We start from the raw sequence: 18,880 nt of genomic DNA on the forward strand, positions 1-18,880 counted from the left end.
ATGGGTAAACGTTAAAAATATTTTATGAGAAGATACTCTAAAAACTAAATTCAAAATTCGGTCAAGGAAACTTATCATAAATCAGAAAACAAATTATTGGATAAAATAGCAATTTTTCACACGGTCGTTTTGGCGTTGGTTTCACTCAAATCGGACTTACGGTGAAGGAGAACGGTTCAAACTAAGTAATTTAACAAGCGGAGAAGTCGGAGATTTTAGAGAGAAATTTGGATGGTTAAAAATCTGAGGAAGTATGTTTATTTGACTACCTAAATGAATAAAATGACATATTGAAATTTGGACGAGAACGAAGAAACTTTTCATGAACAATTATCGATCGTCGGTGTCAAACTATAGGTTGTTGTTGTGTTTCTCTTTGGTTTTACGGCTACTGCAGCTCCTTTCTTACTTTTCTTATTTTTATTTTATTAACATAATTAGGGTTAACATAAATGGGTCAAGCCCATTTGTCCCTTATTTAATATATGTTTTACTATTATTATTTTTATTTTTCTAAAACAAAATTAATTGTTACTTAATCTCATTTTTTTAATACTCTTCCAAACATCATTAAATTTTCAAAACATTACTAATATTTCATAATTAATATATGCTAAATTAGAGTAATTAAAATAATCAATATAAAAAAAACATATTACTAATAATTAAAACTCTCACATTCAAAATAATATCTACCATTATACTTATTTCTCAAAATACTCACATTATAATAATACCATAATATTAGAAAATAGTCAAAATTATAAAATAAATAAATATTACACCAACACTTTATATTAATTACTAAATCATAATAAATATATATAAAATCACAATGTCATAAAAAAGTATATAAAAATAAAAGAAATCAAACACAATATCAATTCTATCTCAAGATATTATTAAAAAAATAAATAATTGAAATAAGATATCTTTGGAAATAATTAAATATAATTAAGTGCATATTTAATATTAACCAAACACACAAGGAAATATGATATTAATTATCAAAACTCACATATACACGTAAAATAACCCAAATCTTATTCTTTAAAATATTTACACTAATATACTCTTATATTTTAGAAAAATATATAAAATAATAAAAATATAACATTATTATTTACATCACTCGTTTAGTCAAATATGTATAAAACTAGCATATTGTAGAAAACACACATATAACAAAAATTAATCCAAAAATTTATCAACATATATTATAAAATAATTTTAACATCAAGTTAATTATTAAAATTCTATTTAATTAATAAAATAGTTTATTATAAAATTTGGGGTGTTACAATGAGAAAAAAAAAATATGAGGAAAATTTGTTGTGTTGTGAGCAATGAGAGAGTGAAAATAAAAGTCAATGATGTTTTGTTGAGTTACTTCTTAGTGTTATTTTTCTCTCTTAATCATTACTCATTTATCCTCTTTGATTTTCAACCCTAATCTCCTTAGGATTTTCTCATCCTTACCTTGGACACGTTACAACCTAAATAAAGACCTTTTGATCATTATGTGCATGTGTTTCAAATATAGATTATAGATGCTTGTCAAGCCTATGGTAGTGCTAACTTTCATGATGTGCTTTGAGTCTATATAGTGGCCCAAACACTTTGTATGTAAACACTTTGAGAGAATTTTATATCATGGGAGGACTCTATCACTTATGATGCATTCTTTAGTTAACTTGTCCTCTTGTTTGCCTTGGTTGTGATTAAAAAACTACTCATAATTGCCTTAAGCTAGAAATATTTTTTTTTCTCTCACCACTTTGCATTCATAAGAATATTTGGAATCGCTTGCATGGCTTTGCTTGGAGTGCAAAGGTTTAAGTGTGGGGGAATTTGATCATAGCATTTAGGCCCATGTTTTTAGCTTTTTAGTTTGGTTTTTTAAAAGCTCTTTATAGCTTAGAATAACATTTTTAGCTTGTTTCTAAACTTTGGTCGAATTTGAATTATAATTTTATTTTATTTTTATTTTGACTCTTGTTCGTTCTGTAGGCCATAACGTGAGCTCTGGATATAGGATTGGTGCATACGAGTAGGCGTTAAAAAGCTAAAAATCATAACTACAACTTTTGTGTTGGAATAAAAGCCCAATGCCAAATGTTACTAGGGCTAAATTAATGAATTTGTAATCTGGGCTTCTATAATAATTTTAAATAGCGGGTCATTTGTTTTTAAACGCTAAAGCCCAATATCGAGTACTATATATTGGCAGTTTTGTTTCTTTTCTACGGAGGAAATATTAAGATTCAGATTTCTACAAGAAATATATAGTTTTTATTTTAATTTCATAGAAGACTAATTTTATAAGATTAATTCACGAGTTCAGAGTTTTATCCACACCTTGAGATTCAGTATACATTGTCATATTCGATTCATGATTCTATTCTTGTTTATTTGATTATATTGATATTTCGATTGTTTAAATTGAATTTCAATAGGATCGATTAATTTTATTTGACAGAATTTGGTTTCTGTTTCTAATTTAATTGAATTATAATTTTGCGACGTTTGATCGTTAAATGTAATATTTTGATGATTGTGATGCTTAATCCAATCAAAGAAACCGAATTCACATAAGATTGATTACGCTTGTTTGATAAATTCTATAGTCCAATCAGAATAGAATCACAAATTAGAAATTAAACTCATTGATTGAATTTGTGATAGGTCTAAAACTCGAATAAGTGGTTTAATCGTTTTGCTCATCTGTTAAATCAAAAATATAAAAAAAGAAACCTTTCTAATTTCAACTTTCAATTCAGGTATTATTATTATATCAGAAGTCCTTGTGAAACGAGTCAAGTTATTACCTCTATTTATATTTTATCAATTGTATTTGATCCGTGTGCGACAGCGGATCAGTGGTTTCAGATGATAGGAGGCATAGGCAACTACTTGCTTATTTTGCATCAATACACAATCTAAACCTTTTAGAAAGGCATCACAAAAGACATAAAATCATAAAGATGGATATGGAATGGGGAGTACAAGAGTTATGGTCAATTTTGTCTTTAGTGTCTGAAAACTCTTCTCACATTTATGGTCCCACACCAAAGAATGATCTTTATGTGTCAACCTTGTTAGAAGCAAGGCTATTTGAGAGAATTTCCTAATGAACCTACATACCTATTCGTGGATATGAGTATTTATTCTTAATGGACACTTTGTTCAATTGTCTATAATCTATCCATAATCTCATCCCACCATCCTTCTTTTTTACTAATAGCACGGGTGCTCCACAGGGTGATACACTAGGCCTAATGAAATGTTTGTTTATGAGATATTCTAATTGGTTCTTAAGTTCACTTAACTCCAAAGGTCACATCCTATAAGAAGCAACGAATATAGGTCCTTCTCCAAGAATTAGGTCTATAGAGGTAAGGGTGTTATATCCTCTGAAAAATATCTTAAACTTCATCTACTATTGGGATATTTGAAATATCTATTTCTGTCCCAAAATTTGAGGAAAGTAGTACTAATATACCTTGACTCCCATTGGTTAAACTTGGTTCCTCTTGGTTGGGGAACGTTAGTTGGGATTTTGAACTCCTTACCATGACAATCAAAGTTACAAAAATTTCTGATATCCAATCCATCCTAAGGATAATGTCTAGACATTTCATGTATACAAACTAAATCTACTAAAAAAACCCTATCAAAAAGACGAATGGGACATTGAAGATATGCAAGAGAGGTTTCAATCTGGTTCTTAGCTAGATAAAACTGAGGTAGAAGGTAAGGTTATTAAACGAAGATTGAGTTGTACGACACAATCAAAGGATATTAAAGAATGAGAAGCACTCGTATTAAACAGAAAAATTAAGGGTTCTTGGGTTATAAAACACATAAAAATTATTAAAATATAAAACTTTAAATCATGTTCAGATATACTTTACATGTCATATTCTATATATTAAATTTACTATTAATTATAATTTTGTTAATAACGCTTTTTGAAAAAGGATTTTAATTATGTAATGTTTTAACAAAAAACAATTCTTCGAAAAAGATATGCTAATAAATAAGATAAAGCAACATAAAAACACAAAGACAATTTTTCCTAGTTCACCGCCACAAGGTTTCTGTTGTAGCTAAAATATCACTAGAAGGAGGGTTGAATATGGATTTTGCTATTTAAAAAGGTTTTTCACGTGTTTTGAAAAGCTATCCTCTCTGAGAGGATGTGAACCCGAGGATGGTAATTTAAACCTTTGAATTTGAGCTGAGTAAATGAGAGAGAGAAAATATAGAGAATGATACACACAACTTTTATATTGGTTCACCCAATGAAGGCTATGTCCAGTCCTCACACACTTGTAAGATTTTACTAATGATCAAACTGATTAACCTCTCACAGAGGTTGATTATACTTTGTGTATTATATAGCCTCACCAAGCTTACAATCTTGTTTCTTACAAGTTTCAACTATTTCCAAGTGTAACTCACGTGGAAATTACAAAGTGATATGAGTATGATTGTTTCTCTTTACTTAAACACTATCTAAAAAATAATTTCAAAGATCTAGTGTAGGATTATAGAAAGTATAAAAGAGATGATGAAAATTGTTCTTGATAGCTTTAAGATACTTGATCTTTTTATGCAATATTTTTGTGTGTTGATGATGAAGAGCATATTGCCTTTTATAGAGACTTTGAGATGACCTTTCCAAGTGGCAAATGCTTTACGACCGTTGGGGTCTTCAATCAAAAAGTCTAAGGTCTTTCCTCATATTTACAAAATTTCCATCTAGCTGTCCTTGGTCTGGTTCAGTCCATCCTCTTGCACGAGGTTCAAAATTCCTAGGAACTTGGACATGTGATGTCCTTTTCTTTTTCCTTTCTTTATACATGTAAGAGCTACATATTTGTCTTGTTAGCTACTGCCTTTTTGTAGGTTACTGATGGGTCATTTTCAGCATATGAGAGAGATATGTTGGGTCGCTTTCAATGATGTTTGGTTGCTTTCAAATATGTTGACCATAGACCCATCCTAGTATAATCTGTCCTCGTACCTATTCTTTTGCCTTCTGACTTTTTTATTTTAAATACTTTATTTATTCATTCTTTAATATTGTTTTGTCTTCTCTTAATGAATAAAAAAACATTTGTTTTGGTGAGGATGGGTATTCTGTAGTTTTGAAGGTCCATCCTCTTGCGAGGTCATCCTCACGAATTCCAATCCTCCAGATTTAAATCAGATTTTTCTCCTTTTTGTCTTAATGATTAATAATCTATTTTCTTATATGAATTCAATCAAAAACACAGATTAGTCATTAACCACAATCATAATCTTTTAAATAATTTTGTTATCATTAAAACCATTTGAGAGAGATTTTGTCTCAACAGTTTCTACGTCAAGTCATGTAACATCTCAAATTTTATAATAAATAATTTAATTAAATAATTTTTTAAAGAACTAATTTGATGTTAAAATTATTTTAAAATATAAGTTGATTAATTTTATAATTTTCTTTATATGTGGGTTTCCTAGAATTTTACATTTGTACACATATTTGATTTAATGAGTATTATAAATTATAAATATTATGTAAATTATTTTATTAAATTCTTAAAAAATAATGGTATTTTAGTGTAATTATTTCTAGGAATAAGATTTTGGGCAATTTTTCATGTAGACGTGCTTTAAATATTTATGTTAATAATTTCATTTGCATTTTATTAAGTGAATAGTGTTAAAACAAACTCTCAAATTAAAGTTTTGATGGAAATAAACAAAGGTTAATTAAGAATGTTAATTATGATTCTAAAATGCTGTGTTAATTTAACTTGTGCTTTTGAATGAATTAATTCAAATATAGGAATCCAGCAAAGCAAAGAAAACAGTTAAAAACTGAAAAAACAAAGAAACAAGAACATTTTGGACAAAATGGAGAATGATCTTTAGATTCAAGACTGATCATCACAATATTTTGACCAATCAATCTCCCCTATTTCAACGAAGCTTTTTCCTCTGAATTTTATACTAAGTTCATCAATACATGACAAAGAACAAATAGGTCTCACCTCAGTCAAAGAAGGCTTTCAAATCATTAAGATAAAAGGTCTTGAATCAAGCTAGTTGAAACAGTTTGGAACCCCTTCAGCCAAACTGTCAAGAAAGCTCAATCAATCTTGATATATACAAAAGACATCAGGAAGACATCCTGAATAATCAAACTGAATCTCCAGATTGATCATCAATCTCTAGAAAGTTCAAACTGCCAAAACCAGATTGATAATCAATCTCCGTTGCTGCATAATTTTAGTATTGATCTCATTACTTCTATAGAGGTTTATAATCATTCACCAAACTATTTTGGACAGATTCAAGGCTCCAGATCGAAGTTGTACCATCAATGATTAAATGAGAAGCTTCAAAGTTTTTTTAAACTCGAAGGCAAACACATTAAGATAGGATGTAATATCATTAGTGGTATTTTTAAACACATATATTGGTTTTGGTCAAAACTGACAGAGCACTACCAACAGCTCTTTTGACCATTATTAAATTCTCTAAAACACCTATAAAGGAAGGCTAATATCTTGGATAAATGCTGAAGTTCAAGTGGTGTCAATTCAAATAAATCATTCACATTCACATACTTGGAAGTCTCATTTTTCACAAAGAAGAATAAGTTCTTAACTTTTATATCATATAGTGTTATTACTACTGAATTCTTTGTAAAGAATCGAATCTCAAACAAGAGTTAAGATATCTCAGATCCTATCAAACAATCTCATCATTATTGTAAAACTCAAACTATAAGAGTTTAAGTATAGTTTGATTAGATTGTAACGAATCCTATCAAGATGGATAGGTGTTTAATTTACTTTATGGATGGAAAGAAATAAAGTTTGAAATAGATCAAGGTTGATTTGAGCTAGGTGATGTAAAACCAAGAGGGTTATTTGTTTTAAACACTTACTGGAAAATCTCGTAGTTGTGAGGACTAGACGTAGCCCGAGTTGGGTGAACCAAGATACATCTTTGTGTGGTATTCCTTCTCTTATCTCTTTATTTATTAAGCTTGGTTGATTAACTGAGATAAAACATAAACTAAATTTCTTTTTTTATGCTAACCAAGAAAGTTCTCTGTTTTCTGGTAAAAACCAAGAACGTTCTCCGTTTTATAGAAAAAATCAAGAACGTTCTTTGTTTTCTGTTTCCTTAACCAAGATCATTCTTGAGTTAAAACTTAAGATTTTTTCTGGAAGTTTTTAATAGGTACATTTACAATTCAAACCCTTTTTCTTGTAAATCGATATTATTACTTCAATTGACATCAGAGCTCGGTCTCTAGAAAGATTAAAAACACCTAACAAGTGCTAGAGAAAAAGATCTAGAAGAAAATACGTCGAAAGCCAAGTACATTGTTGAAGGAAGATCTTCCAACAAACCACCATTCTTTGTGGATATGATTACTATTTCTTGAAAAATAAGATGCAACTGTTTCTGAAATCTCAAGATATAGGGATGTGACACAGCATTACAAATGGACAGCTGATGATAAAACGAAGGCACTTCTAAACTCTAAAGCTCAATTATTTGTATCATGTGCCTTAAGCAAGGAAGAGAATGAAATAGTAGATGAATGCACAACTGCAAAATAAGTATGGGATTCACTGAAAACTCATCATGAAGGAACAAGCCATGTCAAAGAAACAAGGATAGACATTGGCATAAGGAAATTTGAACTGTTCGAAATGCAAGAAGGAGAAAATATTGATGAAATGTACTCAAGGTTCAAAACAATAGTAAATGAAATGAGTTCTCTTGGCAAAGCTTACACAGCTCAAGAAAGAGTAAGAAAAATCATGAGGTGTCTTCCAATCATAGAAGAGCAATGGTAACAACTATAAGCCAAGCCAAGAATCTTGAAGCACTTCCCTTGGAAGAATTAATTGGAACCTTAAGAGCACATGAAGTACTGCTACAAGAAGACAAACCAATCAAGAAAAGAAAGGCAATAGCACTAAAGGCATCTCAAGAAAACATCACAATACAAATAGAGGAAGAACCAGAAGAAACTGAACAAGAAGATGCTGATGAAATTGCTCTTCTCACCAGAAGAATACAGAGAATGATGAGAAGAAGAGATCAAATCAAAAAGGGATTTCAAAACAAAATCCCAAAACAGAAGCGGACAAAAGCCAAGTCACATGTTTTGGATGTAATAAATTAGGACATTACAAAGCAGAGTGTCCCATAAACAAGAATCCACCAAAGCGATTTCCTTTCAAAAAGAAATCAATTATGGCAACATGGGATGATTCAGAAGAATCATAAACCGAAGAAGGTGAGGAAGCTAACATATGCTTGATGGCAAAAATAGAAGAAGATGAGGTAATAAATCTTGAACCTTGTTATTTATGTGAACAAATGGGAAAAGAATTTGATAACTTGTTAAATGATTCAAATCTTCTTATTCAAAAATGTAGTTCTTGAAAGAACAATTTCATAAAGAAAAAGAAGAAAAAGAAAAGAGTCAAGATAAGAATAATGTTATCAAAAATATCATTCAAGAATTAAAAGAAACACATAAACAAAATTTTGAAAAATGAGAACGTCAAAAACGTTCTGCACTGAAAACGGAGAACATTCTCCGTAAAATTGAAAATGAACTTCTTAAAAGTGATTTGTTAAATTTCATTAAAGCCACCAAAACTTTCTAGAAAATTATGGGATCTCAAATAGGAATCGTTGATAAAGCTGGCCTTGGTTTTAATCAAACTCAAAAAACAAAAATGTATGAGAATTTTTTTTGTCCCAGAAAGAAAGGAATAAAGATGTAAAACTAGATGCTCATATTGTAAAAAACTTGGACATCTGGAATTTGCTAGCTATTTCAGAAAAAGAGATGAAAAGATTGAAAGCAAAAAGTTGATTAAAAGGGAAGATTGTTCTGCTAAACCAATGTTGAAAAAACTGCAAAAAGGAGAACATTCTCTAGGCTATGTGACAATGGATGTGAAGTTATTTTCAAACCAAAGATATGTGAAATAAATAAAAAAAACTGAAACTGTAGAAACATTGTTTTCTGGAAATAGGAAGAATAATTTATATGTATTATATCTTGAAGAACTACCCGATTAATCTTGTTTTATGTCAATCAATAAAGATAAATGGATATGGCATAAAAGAGCTGGACATATTAGTATGAAAACAATTTAAAAAATCTAAAAGTTAGATCTTGTTAGAGGATTACCCAAAGTCAATTTTGATAAAGATAAAATATGTGAAGCATGTGCAAAAGGAAAACAAGTCAAGAGTAGTTTTCATTCAAAAGATTTTATAACCACAAATAGAACTCTTGAACTACTACACGTAGATCTTTTTGGGCCAATCAAAACAACAAGTCTAGGAGGAATGAAATATGGTTTTGTTATTGTTGATGATTTCTCAAGATTTACTTGGGTGTTATTTTTGAAACAAAAAGACGATGCTTTTGGCACATTTAAAATATTTTGCAAGAAAGTACAAAATGAAAAAGAATCCAACATCATTTCTGTAAGAAGTGATCATGGAGGAGAATTCATAAATGTTTCTTTTAAAACTTATTTGATGAACTTGGTATTTCTCATAATCTATCATGTGCAAGAACTCCACAACAAAATGGAGTAGTTGAACGAAAAAATAGAACATTACAAGTAATTGCAAGAACAAACTTGGAAGTCTAATGTTAAAAGGTATTTTTGGGATGAAGCTGTAAACACGTCTTGCTATATTCTAAACCGTGTGTCCATAAGAAAAATCATCAACAAAACCCCATACAAAATCTGGAAAAATAGACAACTAAACATTTCATACTTTCATATTTTTGGTTGTTATTGTTATATTTTGAACAACAAAGATATCATTGGAAAATTTGATGCAAAATCCGATAAAACAATTTTTCTTGGTAACTCAACTGATTCTAAAGGATATAGAGTATTTAATCTAAGAACTAATGTGGTAGAACTTAGTATGCACATATTATTTGATGAGTTTGATGACTTGGATATAAGTAAAAAGGATGAGGAAGAAGAAACTAAAACTGATTTACAACAGCAAGACAGTCTACAGAAAACAGAGATTGATAAACAATCTCCGTTTCATTCTCCATCAAAAAGCTAGAGAACGATTGAAGATCATCCTCAAACACAAATCATTGGAGACACGGCTGATGGGAGTAGAACAAGAAAATCATTCAAGAATGATGATAACAACATGGCAATGATATCTCAGATTGAACCAAAATCAATTAAGGAAGCCATAATTGATCAATCTTGGATAGATGCCATGAAGGAAGAACTGCTGCAGTTTGAGAAAAACGAAGTCTGGACACTTGTACCTGATCCACTAGATCAAACAATCATTGGTACACGATGGGTTTTCAGAAATAAACTAGATGAAGAAGGTAAGGTTATCAAGAACAAAGCGAGACTGGTTGCTCAACGGTACAATCAACAAGAAGGTATAGATTACGATGAAACTTTTGCTTCGGTTGCATGGTTAGAAGCTATTCGTATACTTCTTGCATATGCATCCTATAAGCTTATTAAATTGTTTCAAATGGATGTTAAAAGTGCATTTTTGAATGAATTCTTAAATGAACAAGTTTATGTGAAACAGCCTCTAGGATTTGAAAATCAATCAAAACCAAATCATGTTTTCAAACTTACCAAAGCTTTATATGGTTAAAAACAAGCACCAAGAGCTTGGTATGAACGGTTAAGTTCATTCTTAATCAAAAATGGATTTTCAAGAGGAAAAATTGACACCACATTATTTAAGAAAATAAAGAAGAATGATTTACTTAATTTTCAAGTATATATTGATGATATCATTTTTAGATCAACAAATGAAAAATTGTGTGAAGGATTTTCAAAACTTATGCAAAGTGAATTTGAAATGAGCATGATGGGAGAATTAAGGTATTTTCTTGGATTACAAATTAAACATTATGAAAACGGTATTTTCATTTGTCAAGAAAAATACATTAAAGATATGTTGGTCAAATACAAAATGAATGAATCAAAGATCATGTCTACTCCTATGCATCTATCCTCTTCTTTAGAGAAAGAAGAAAATGATAAATCTATTTCTGAAAAAGAATATCAAGAAATGATTGACTCTTTGCTTTACTTAACTTCTAGTAAGCTTGATGTAGTATTTGCAGTGGGATTATGCGCTCGATTTCAATCATCACCAAAAGAAACTCATTTAACAACAGTAAAACGAATCTTTAGATATCTTGTTGGAACCACTAATCTTGGTCTTTGGTATAGAAAAGGTTCACATTTGGATCTTATAGCGTATTGTGATGCTGATTATGCTGGAGATAAAATCGAAAGAAAAAGCACAAGTGGAGCAGGTCAGTTCTTAGGAGAAGCATTGATAAGCTGGTCTTGCAGAAAACAAAACACAATAGCTTTATCAACCACTGAAGCTGAATATGCTTCAGCAGCAAACTGCTGCTAACAAGTTCTTTGGATTAAAAATCAACTTGAAGACTACTCAGTAAGTAATTCCAGCATTCCAATTTACTATGATAACACTAGTGTAATAAAGTTTTCTAAAAATTCAATACAACACTCTAGATCAAAACACTCTAGCATTTGTTGTTCATCTTGTTATGAACCTGCCATAATTAAAGTTAGACGATGATGCGTTGTTAATTTAATTTAAGTGTTGTTGTTACCCATAAGCATTGTTTCGAGTCATTCATGTCGGTAAGATCCACCGACCATTATTTTTTCTTCCTTCCATAATTTCAACGTTATTTCTACTCGTAATATCATTTATTAAATATTTGACATATTTTTTGTATCATCATAGCAAATTTTTAGCTGCGATTTGGTTATTCTCTGGTTCAGTTTAAAAAAATTTATTTTTGGATTGCCCGACCTTGGTGAAATTTAATTTCTTATCATACGAGATCGTCAAATGAGGGACGGGGTGAGAGATAGTTCGAATTCATGAGTATGATATATTGTGAGATGAACGGGAAACCTATATTTTCCAAAGTTTCAAATAGAGCTCGCTATGTACGACAATAGTCCTTTGAGGGATAAATTAATTAATGTGCAAAATATGGAATCTTATATGTTAATATATGGAATATAAACTTTTATAAGATGTTGATTGATTTAATTTATATGAATGTGTGATAATTGATATTTTTGGGATACTGATTGGCGAATGAATTTTTTGCATATGTTTAATTAGACGAGTTTATGCGATGTTATAAATTTGTGATAAGTTTATGTGATGATGTTGATGTATGATTGATGATAGTGATGTTAGAAATTTGTGATAAATTTATGTGATGATTATGATGTATGATTAATGATATTGATGTTATAAATTTGTGATGAGAATATTGAAGTAACTCCATAATTGATGAAATAGTGATGATTTCAACTTGTACTAAAGATGACGCTCTTAATGGGGTAGTTTAGGCAATGAGGGATAAAATATATGTTGGGAATATTTGAAGTTGATGAGAACTTTTGAAGTGGAGAACATTTTATCATCATATAGGTAGGGTCTAACAAGCGTTGTGATTTTGGGGAAATAAAACAAAATGATTTTGACCATGACGGACTCCTGTTGAGCCTTAAGACAAGATTATTAGACTTTAGAGGTATTTCGGTGAGGAATTCCTAGGTGATTTGGAGGTAGCACTCCAAATGACGGGAGCTACCATGCAACACACGTTATCTTGATTGTCGTGTATATGTGTCTCGGGTTGAGTTGAGGAGATCTATGATGACATAGTCAATTTGAATTATCCGTGCACTCGAGTGGTGGTATAGTATCAAGCCTCATAACCAAGTACTTTAGACTTAGAATTGTACCAAATTATGAAGTATAGTTTATGCTCATGCATATCATTGTGTTTTCTTGTGATTGTTTTGTTGTGATTAATATGTTTCATGTGCGATAATAACTTAGATAATTTGATGTTATAGTGAAATATATTGATTTTTTTAAAAATAATTTTAACTTTATAATGTAATGTTTTTGACTGTTTGACGTCATTGTTAACTAACAAATTATTTATTTAGGTATAAACTCATATAATTTTAATTTATTGTAATACCTAACTACACAACTGAAGGCATCAAATTAGAGGCTGAATTTACTTACATGTGTTCTACATTTTGCTCATAGTGCCTATCTCCCCATCAAAGACAAATAAAAAGCATACAAAATACATTAATAATTATAAACCAGTCAACATTATATAGAATTTTTTTTTGAAACACTATATATAATTATATATGGTTTAAATTTGTTTTTTATCTTTCAAATATATGTCTTTTTAGTTTTAGTCCTTGTAATTTTTTTTTTGAATTAGACCCCTGTAAATTTTAATTTTTTTTTAAAATTTTTATTTTGTTTTTATAATAAAAAATGCTGATGTAGCTCATTTTTCCGTGACAGTCTGAATAGAAAATGACATGGCTTATTTTATGATGACTTATTATTTGTCATTAATAAAAGTAATGAAATAAGTAATTAAAATATAAAACAATTATTTTAATAAAGCGTAATAAATTGGCTTATTTTGGCCAATTTTCAGTTTTCGACACAAGGCATGAGTTTGCCTAGTTTCATATCGCTGATTATGCTGAGTTTTTTCATAGGATTAAGTTGTTCTCAATGAATTACCAAATGTATGCCTTTCTCATTTCTAAAGAGACATTTTTCATCTTTTTTACCCAAACCTCAAATGTCCAATAGCCTCTGCTTGACCATCTCCATTCCTCCATTCCATCTCAACTGCTCCAATTCTCTAATCGACACAAAGGCAACATTGCCTCGTGCGCATCTCTTATGAGCGTCATATTTGCTCCTTTTTTTAGTCAAATTTCGATGAAAAAACAGATTTAGGAGAGTAACGTGGAATCATCTTCTTCATAATAACCACCACCATCATCATAATTGGTTTTTTTCAGATTCAAAAATTTGGGAATTAGGGTTAGAATATTTTGTTTTTAATTTCTTTCCAAATATCAAGATCTAATTAGTGAAACATTAATGTAACTATTTTTAAATTATTACTGTGATGTTTTGTTGTTGATACTATCAAAAATTTGTTGTATTTTATTTTACTGTATGATTTTCAATGTTTTTTTTTTTTGCATTTTTAATGTGTAAATTAGTGTTAAAGAACAAACAAAAAAGGAGTTTGAGGTTTTGGGATTATGGAGAAAAAGATAGTTATTTCGTGGATTAAGATATGGGCCTTTAGTTGAAGGTGTGTGTTGATACTCTGGGACTTTTGTTGGGATGATGGAGAAAAAGATAGTTATGTTTTGTTGGATTGATAGTTTATATTATTTAGAACATGCTTTTAAACAATCAAGGTTTTGTTAGTATTATTAGAATTATGGTGAAAATGAGAATTGATGTAAATCAATAAAGTTATTTTTATACACTTGAATTGATATAGGAATTGAATTGTATTACCCTCTCAATGAAATTGAAACACCCTAAGAAAGATTATGCGTCTACTCAAACACATATTTGAATGAATGTACATAAGCCCGATAGTGACAAAAACTCTTTAATTCAAAAAGAGGTATCTAAAGAAGTGAAATAATACGTGGAACTTAAAAAGGCAGAGAAAAGAATAATCAGAGATTTGAAAGACAAAGAAAATAATACTCTTAGTCTAAAGAGGCAAAACAAGAAATAGTTGTATGCTATTGATTTCTTAGTGGATTAAGTCATGATCGCATTGAGACAAATTTTTTTTGTAGAGGAGGACTTGATGTAGCAAAAGTTGTTATGAACTAGTATAAAAATACTTGTGTCTCTTCTCTTTCTCAATGTTGTTATTTTATTTAAGTTCTTAATTATTCAACTTTATTTTACTCAAAAATGATTTACAATCATAAGTTGAATGTTTTGATAAAAAAAACATATTTTTTTGTGTGTAGCAAACGAATTTGATTTTCATAAATGGTTAACAAAATTCAAACCCCCACTCTTCTTTCTTGTGCTTTCCAACATCTTCAAATTTCTGTTGGTGACCCTTTATTTTGTTCTCAATTGGGTTGAACGCTGGTTTTAACAGGAGTTATCGATTGGGATAACGGTGTGGGTATAACATATAATAGCTTCAAATAGCAATCCAATGCAAATGGCTTGATGAAGTGAGTAGGTCTTTACAACCTAGTTAAACTTGTTTAGAGTTATAAAGATTAGCTTAGGGGTAGGTTGGTTTTTTTTTTTTATGAAATGTTATTTATTATGATTTGAATTTAAATTTTAAAATAAAGATGTTTGATTTAAAAGGATTTGTTTATCCGCCTTTGATCAATTTATTTTCAAAGAACTTTTAGAAATGTTTTGTTAAAAAAATTATTGTAAAACTCCGGATTCTATAGCTAGAGCAAGAGGGAATGAATTATGATGGGTAATATACGAAATAGAATGTGTGCATGTAAACAAAAGAAGCAAAGGGAAGATGTGTGATTGGGACTTTTGTAACAATAAAGGAGAGTGAAGAAAATACACTTGTGGATTGTCTTAGCGAAAAAGAGATTAGCGAAAAAGAGATAAAATGAATTATGAAAGTGAAATATGGGCTTTCAGATACATGCTCGCCATATCTATTTTGGATTTTGTTTTTTTATAGTCAAAGTCAATGTGAGTTAATATAGCAGGTCTAAAGACCCAATTTTTTATAGTTTATATGTATTAAGGTCAGTCAAATGTATTAAATTCAGTCAAATGTATTAATTCAATCAAATGTATTAATTCAATCAAATGTATTAAATTTTCAGTCAAATGTATTAATTATATTATTGTTTTATTTTATTTAATATGGAGCATCGATACATAAATATGCAATATATTAAACTTAGACTCGTCATCAAAACAAGAGAGTTGTGAAAATGAATATTACATTATTCTTTGTTTTTTGTTTAGTGACTAGTAGTATTGGTCACATGGTTGATGCTATGCATAGTATGTTAAAATAAAGGAAATACTTCAAATGTTCATAAAAGTTGTTCTAACTAAAAAAATAAGTTGTTTCAATTTTTTTATGTTTTAATTTACGTTTGACGTAACTAAATTGAGAAGTGTAGTTTTATTTCTTTAAAACATGAAGTTAGAAACACAATTTCAAATTCTTTAAGATATAACATGATATTAAAATATTACAGCATGATAATTTCAAGACCAGATGCTACAATATCCTATGCAGTGGTTTTGTTCAGATCGATTATTCGTATTACCTCGGTGCACGTGTAGCACAAACATCTTCTTATGGCGGAACTATGGTTTAGTTGCCAAAATCTCTTTTTCAAGTCACCTCTTTATACAAAATTTAAATTTATAATATGTGCAAATTATATAATGTGAAAAAAAAAAAGTTTAGAAGTTATAGAATTTTGTCAATAAAAAAAATTATAATATTATCATAATGTTATTGCTCAGACATACTTAAAGGAATAGAAGACTATATGTTATATAAAACATATATAAGATTAACATTCATTCACTTATTTTAAGTATATATACTGCCAAATGTTATTCATGAATTATTAGGAATGAAAATAATATATATTGTTAAAAATGTTTTACTTATGTAATCAGGATGAAAAAACCAAAAATTGGTGGTTAACTGTGGCTAGGGATGGGAATAGGCTAGACCGTCCGACAGGGGCATATGGCCTGGCCTACTTATGGCTTGGTCTGACTTGGCCTGTTTAATAAAAAGGTCAGACTCAGGCTATTTTTAAAGCCTATTTATATAAATAGGCCAGGCTCAAGCTTGTAAAAAAGCCTATTAGGCCTGACATGCCGGCCTATATATATTTTATAGGTATTCCATTCTCTATTTTTTCTTCTTCTAATTTCCATTGCCCTCACTCCAACAAACATGTATGAAAACAACATATTTTTTTATAAAAACCGATATTATTTATTTGTTACTTTATATTTTATAAAAACCAATACTATTTATTTGTTATCTTTATATATATTATTAGTATATAAATTTAGAAATCCTAATTGTTTATTATTACTGAATATGAGTTTGTTTGAGAGGTAATATTCCGAGTTGTTTGAGAGGATTTGTTTAGAGGTAATATTCTGAGTTGTTTGAGAGGTAATATTTCGAGTTGTTTGAGAGGATTTTTTTAAAGGTAATATTCTGAGTTGTTTGAGAGATAATAATATGTGCGTTTATTTCAATAAAAAATTTATTCTTTTAAACCAAAAACTATTTTTTAGGGTTTAAAAGGTATTTGTTTCATATTTTTTAAAAATTATTTTGTTAGAAAAATCATTTTTTTATTTAATATATATATACATATACACATTAGTATTGGTATATGGAGAATCAGATAAATCGATATGTGTAGAGCATCATGTAGCTATAGATAATTGTTTATTTATTACCTTTATATATATATATATATATATATTATTACTAAATATGATGTTGCACGAGAGGATTTGTTTGAGAGGTAATAATCGGAGTTTGTTTGAGAGATAATAATGGGTGCGTTTGTTTTAATAAAAAATTTATTCTTTTAAACCAAAAATCATTTTTTAGTGTTTAAAGGGTGTTTGTTTCATATTTTTTTTAAATTATTTTGTTAAAAAAATTATTTTTAATGTGAATAAGGCTTTTAAATGGGCTTACAGGCCAGGCCATGATAGGCCGTAGGCCAGGCTCAAGCCGAAAAAAAAAGCCTATCATAGGCCGTAGGCCAGGCTTAGGCCTCAAAAAATCATCGTAGGCCAGGCTCAGGCCTTTCAAAGCCTGGCCTGGCCTGGCCTATTCCCACCCCTAACTGTGGCAAACAAAAATATTGGTTATTTTTCGGCATCCTTATTCTTCAACTTGGCGACAGGTGGTCAAGTAGGATTAGGCGGGCAAACAGAAACTCAAGTCGGTGCTCCTAGTCCTTCAATGGGATCAGGGCATTTTCCAGATGATAATTTTTCCCATACTTGTTATTTTAGGAATGTTAGATTTCAGAATGCATCTAGACAATTTCGTGGACCTCCTGAATATTTGGTAGACACATTCAATGATGCCCCTAAGTATTGCTATCAAATTCATTATAATGACGATTTCCCTAGTCCAATTGGTCATGCTCTTCAATTTGGAGGACCTGGTGGTACCTACTGTGACCATTAATTGTTATAAACAAGTTTTTGTTGTATGTAGTATAATAATAAAAAAAGATTTATTTATTTTTCTAATGATTTATACAAAAATGTGATTTGTCTTTTTATTTTTTATTTTTTTATTTTGATAATTTACCTTTTTTAAAAATATATATATATTTTTTTTATGGTTAGTTAATATAATATTTAATATGTCTCATATTAAAAAAAAAAGAAGGAGAAATCCCATTAGTATACAAACTTCTTAGGAAAATAATAAAGAATAAAAAATGTTTAGACATTGAGATGATACCTATATGTATTTCAATGGAATTAACTTATGACCACTTCGTATAATAATCATCATTAATTAACTTTTTCTTTGTAAAAAAAATAATGGTTTGACAATAAAATTTTATCTTCGATCACTTATGTAGTATTGAAAATTCAATTATGAAGCTGTATTTTGTTAAAAATAAATAGTATATAAAAAAATCGTTTCTACAAAATTTGATTATACAATGTATTGAGAAAAATTCTTAGAAATAAACTTATTTGTCAAAAAATAAAAGATAAATATTTTTGGTTAATAATAAAAAAAGTTGAAGATTTAACAAGTAAGAAATAGTTTGATAAAGTTTGCCAAAAAATTAATTGATGAAGGATAGTTAAAAATACAAATCACTTATAAAACCAGAATATATGCATTTTAGTATTTTAGTATGTTGTTGCATTCTTAGAA

At 29.3% G+C, this 18,880-nt stretch overlaps 1 protein-coding gene across 1 annotated transcript in view; it reads left to right on the plus strand.

The window, feature by feature from the left end:
• The window catches only part of LOC140921118 (uncharacterized), a 33,492-nt gene extending 15,323 nt beyond the window's left edge, over positions 1-18,169 (plus strand). The window contains exon 2 of the mRNA XM_073371006.1: positions 17,880-18,169. Coding sequence (XP_073227107.1) covers positions 17,880-18,169 — 290 coding nt within the window. The remainder of the gene's footprint in view (positions 1-17,879) is intronic.
• The last annotated feature ends 711 nt before the right edge of the window (positions 18,170-18,880 follow it).

The sequence above is a fragment of the Cicer arietinum genome, chromosome 1 (assembly GCF_000331145.2).
Source record: "Cicer arietinum cultivar CDC Frontier isolate Library 1 chromosome 1, Cicar.CDCFrontier_v2.0, whole genome shotgun sequence".
Taxonomy (NCBI): Eukaryota; Viridiplantae; Streptophyta; class Magnoliopsida; order Fabales; family Fabaceae; genus Cicer; species Cicer arietinum.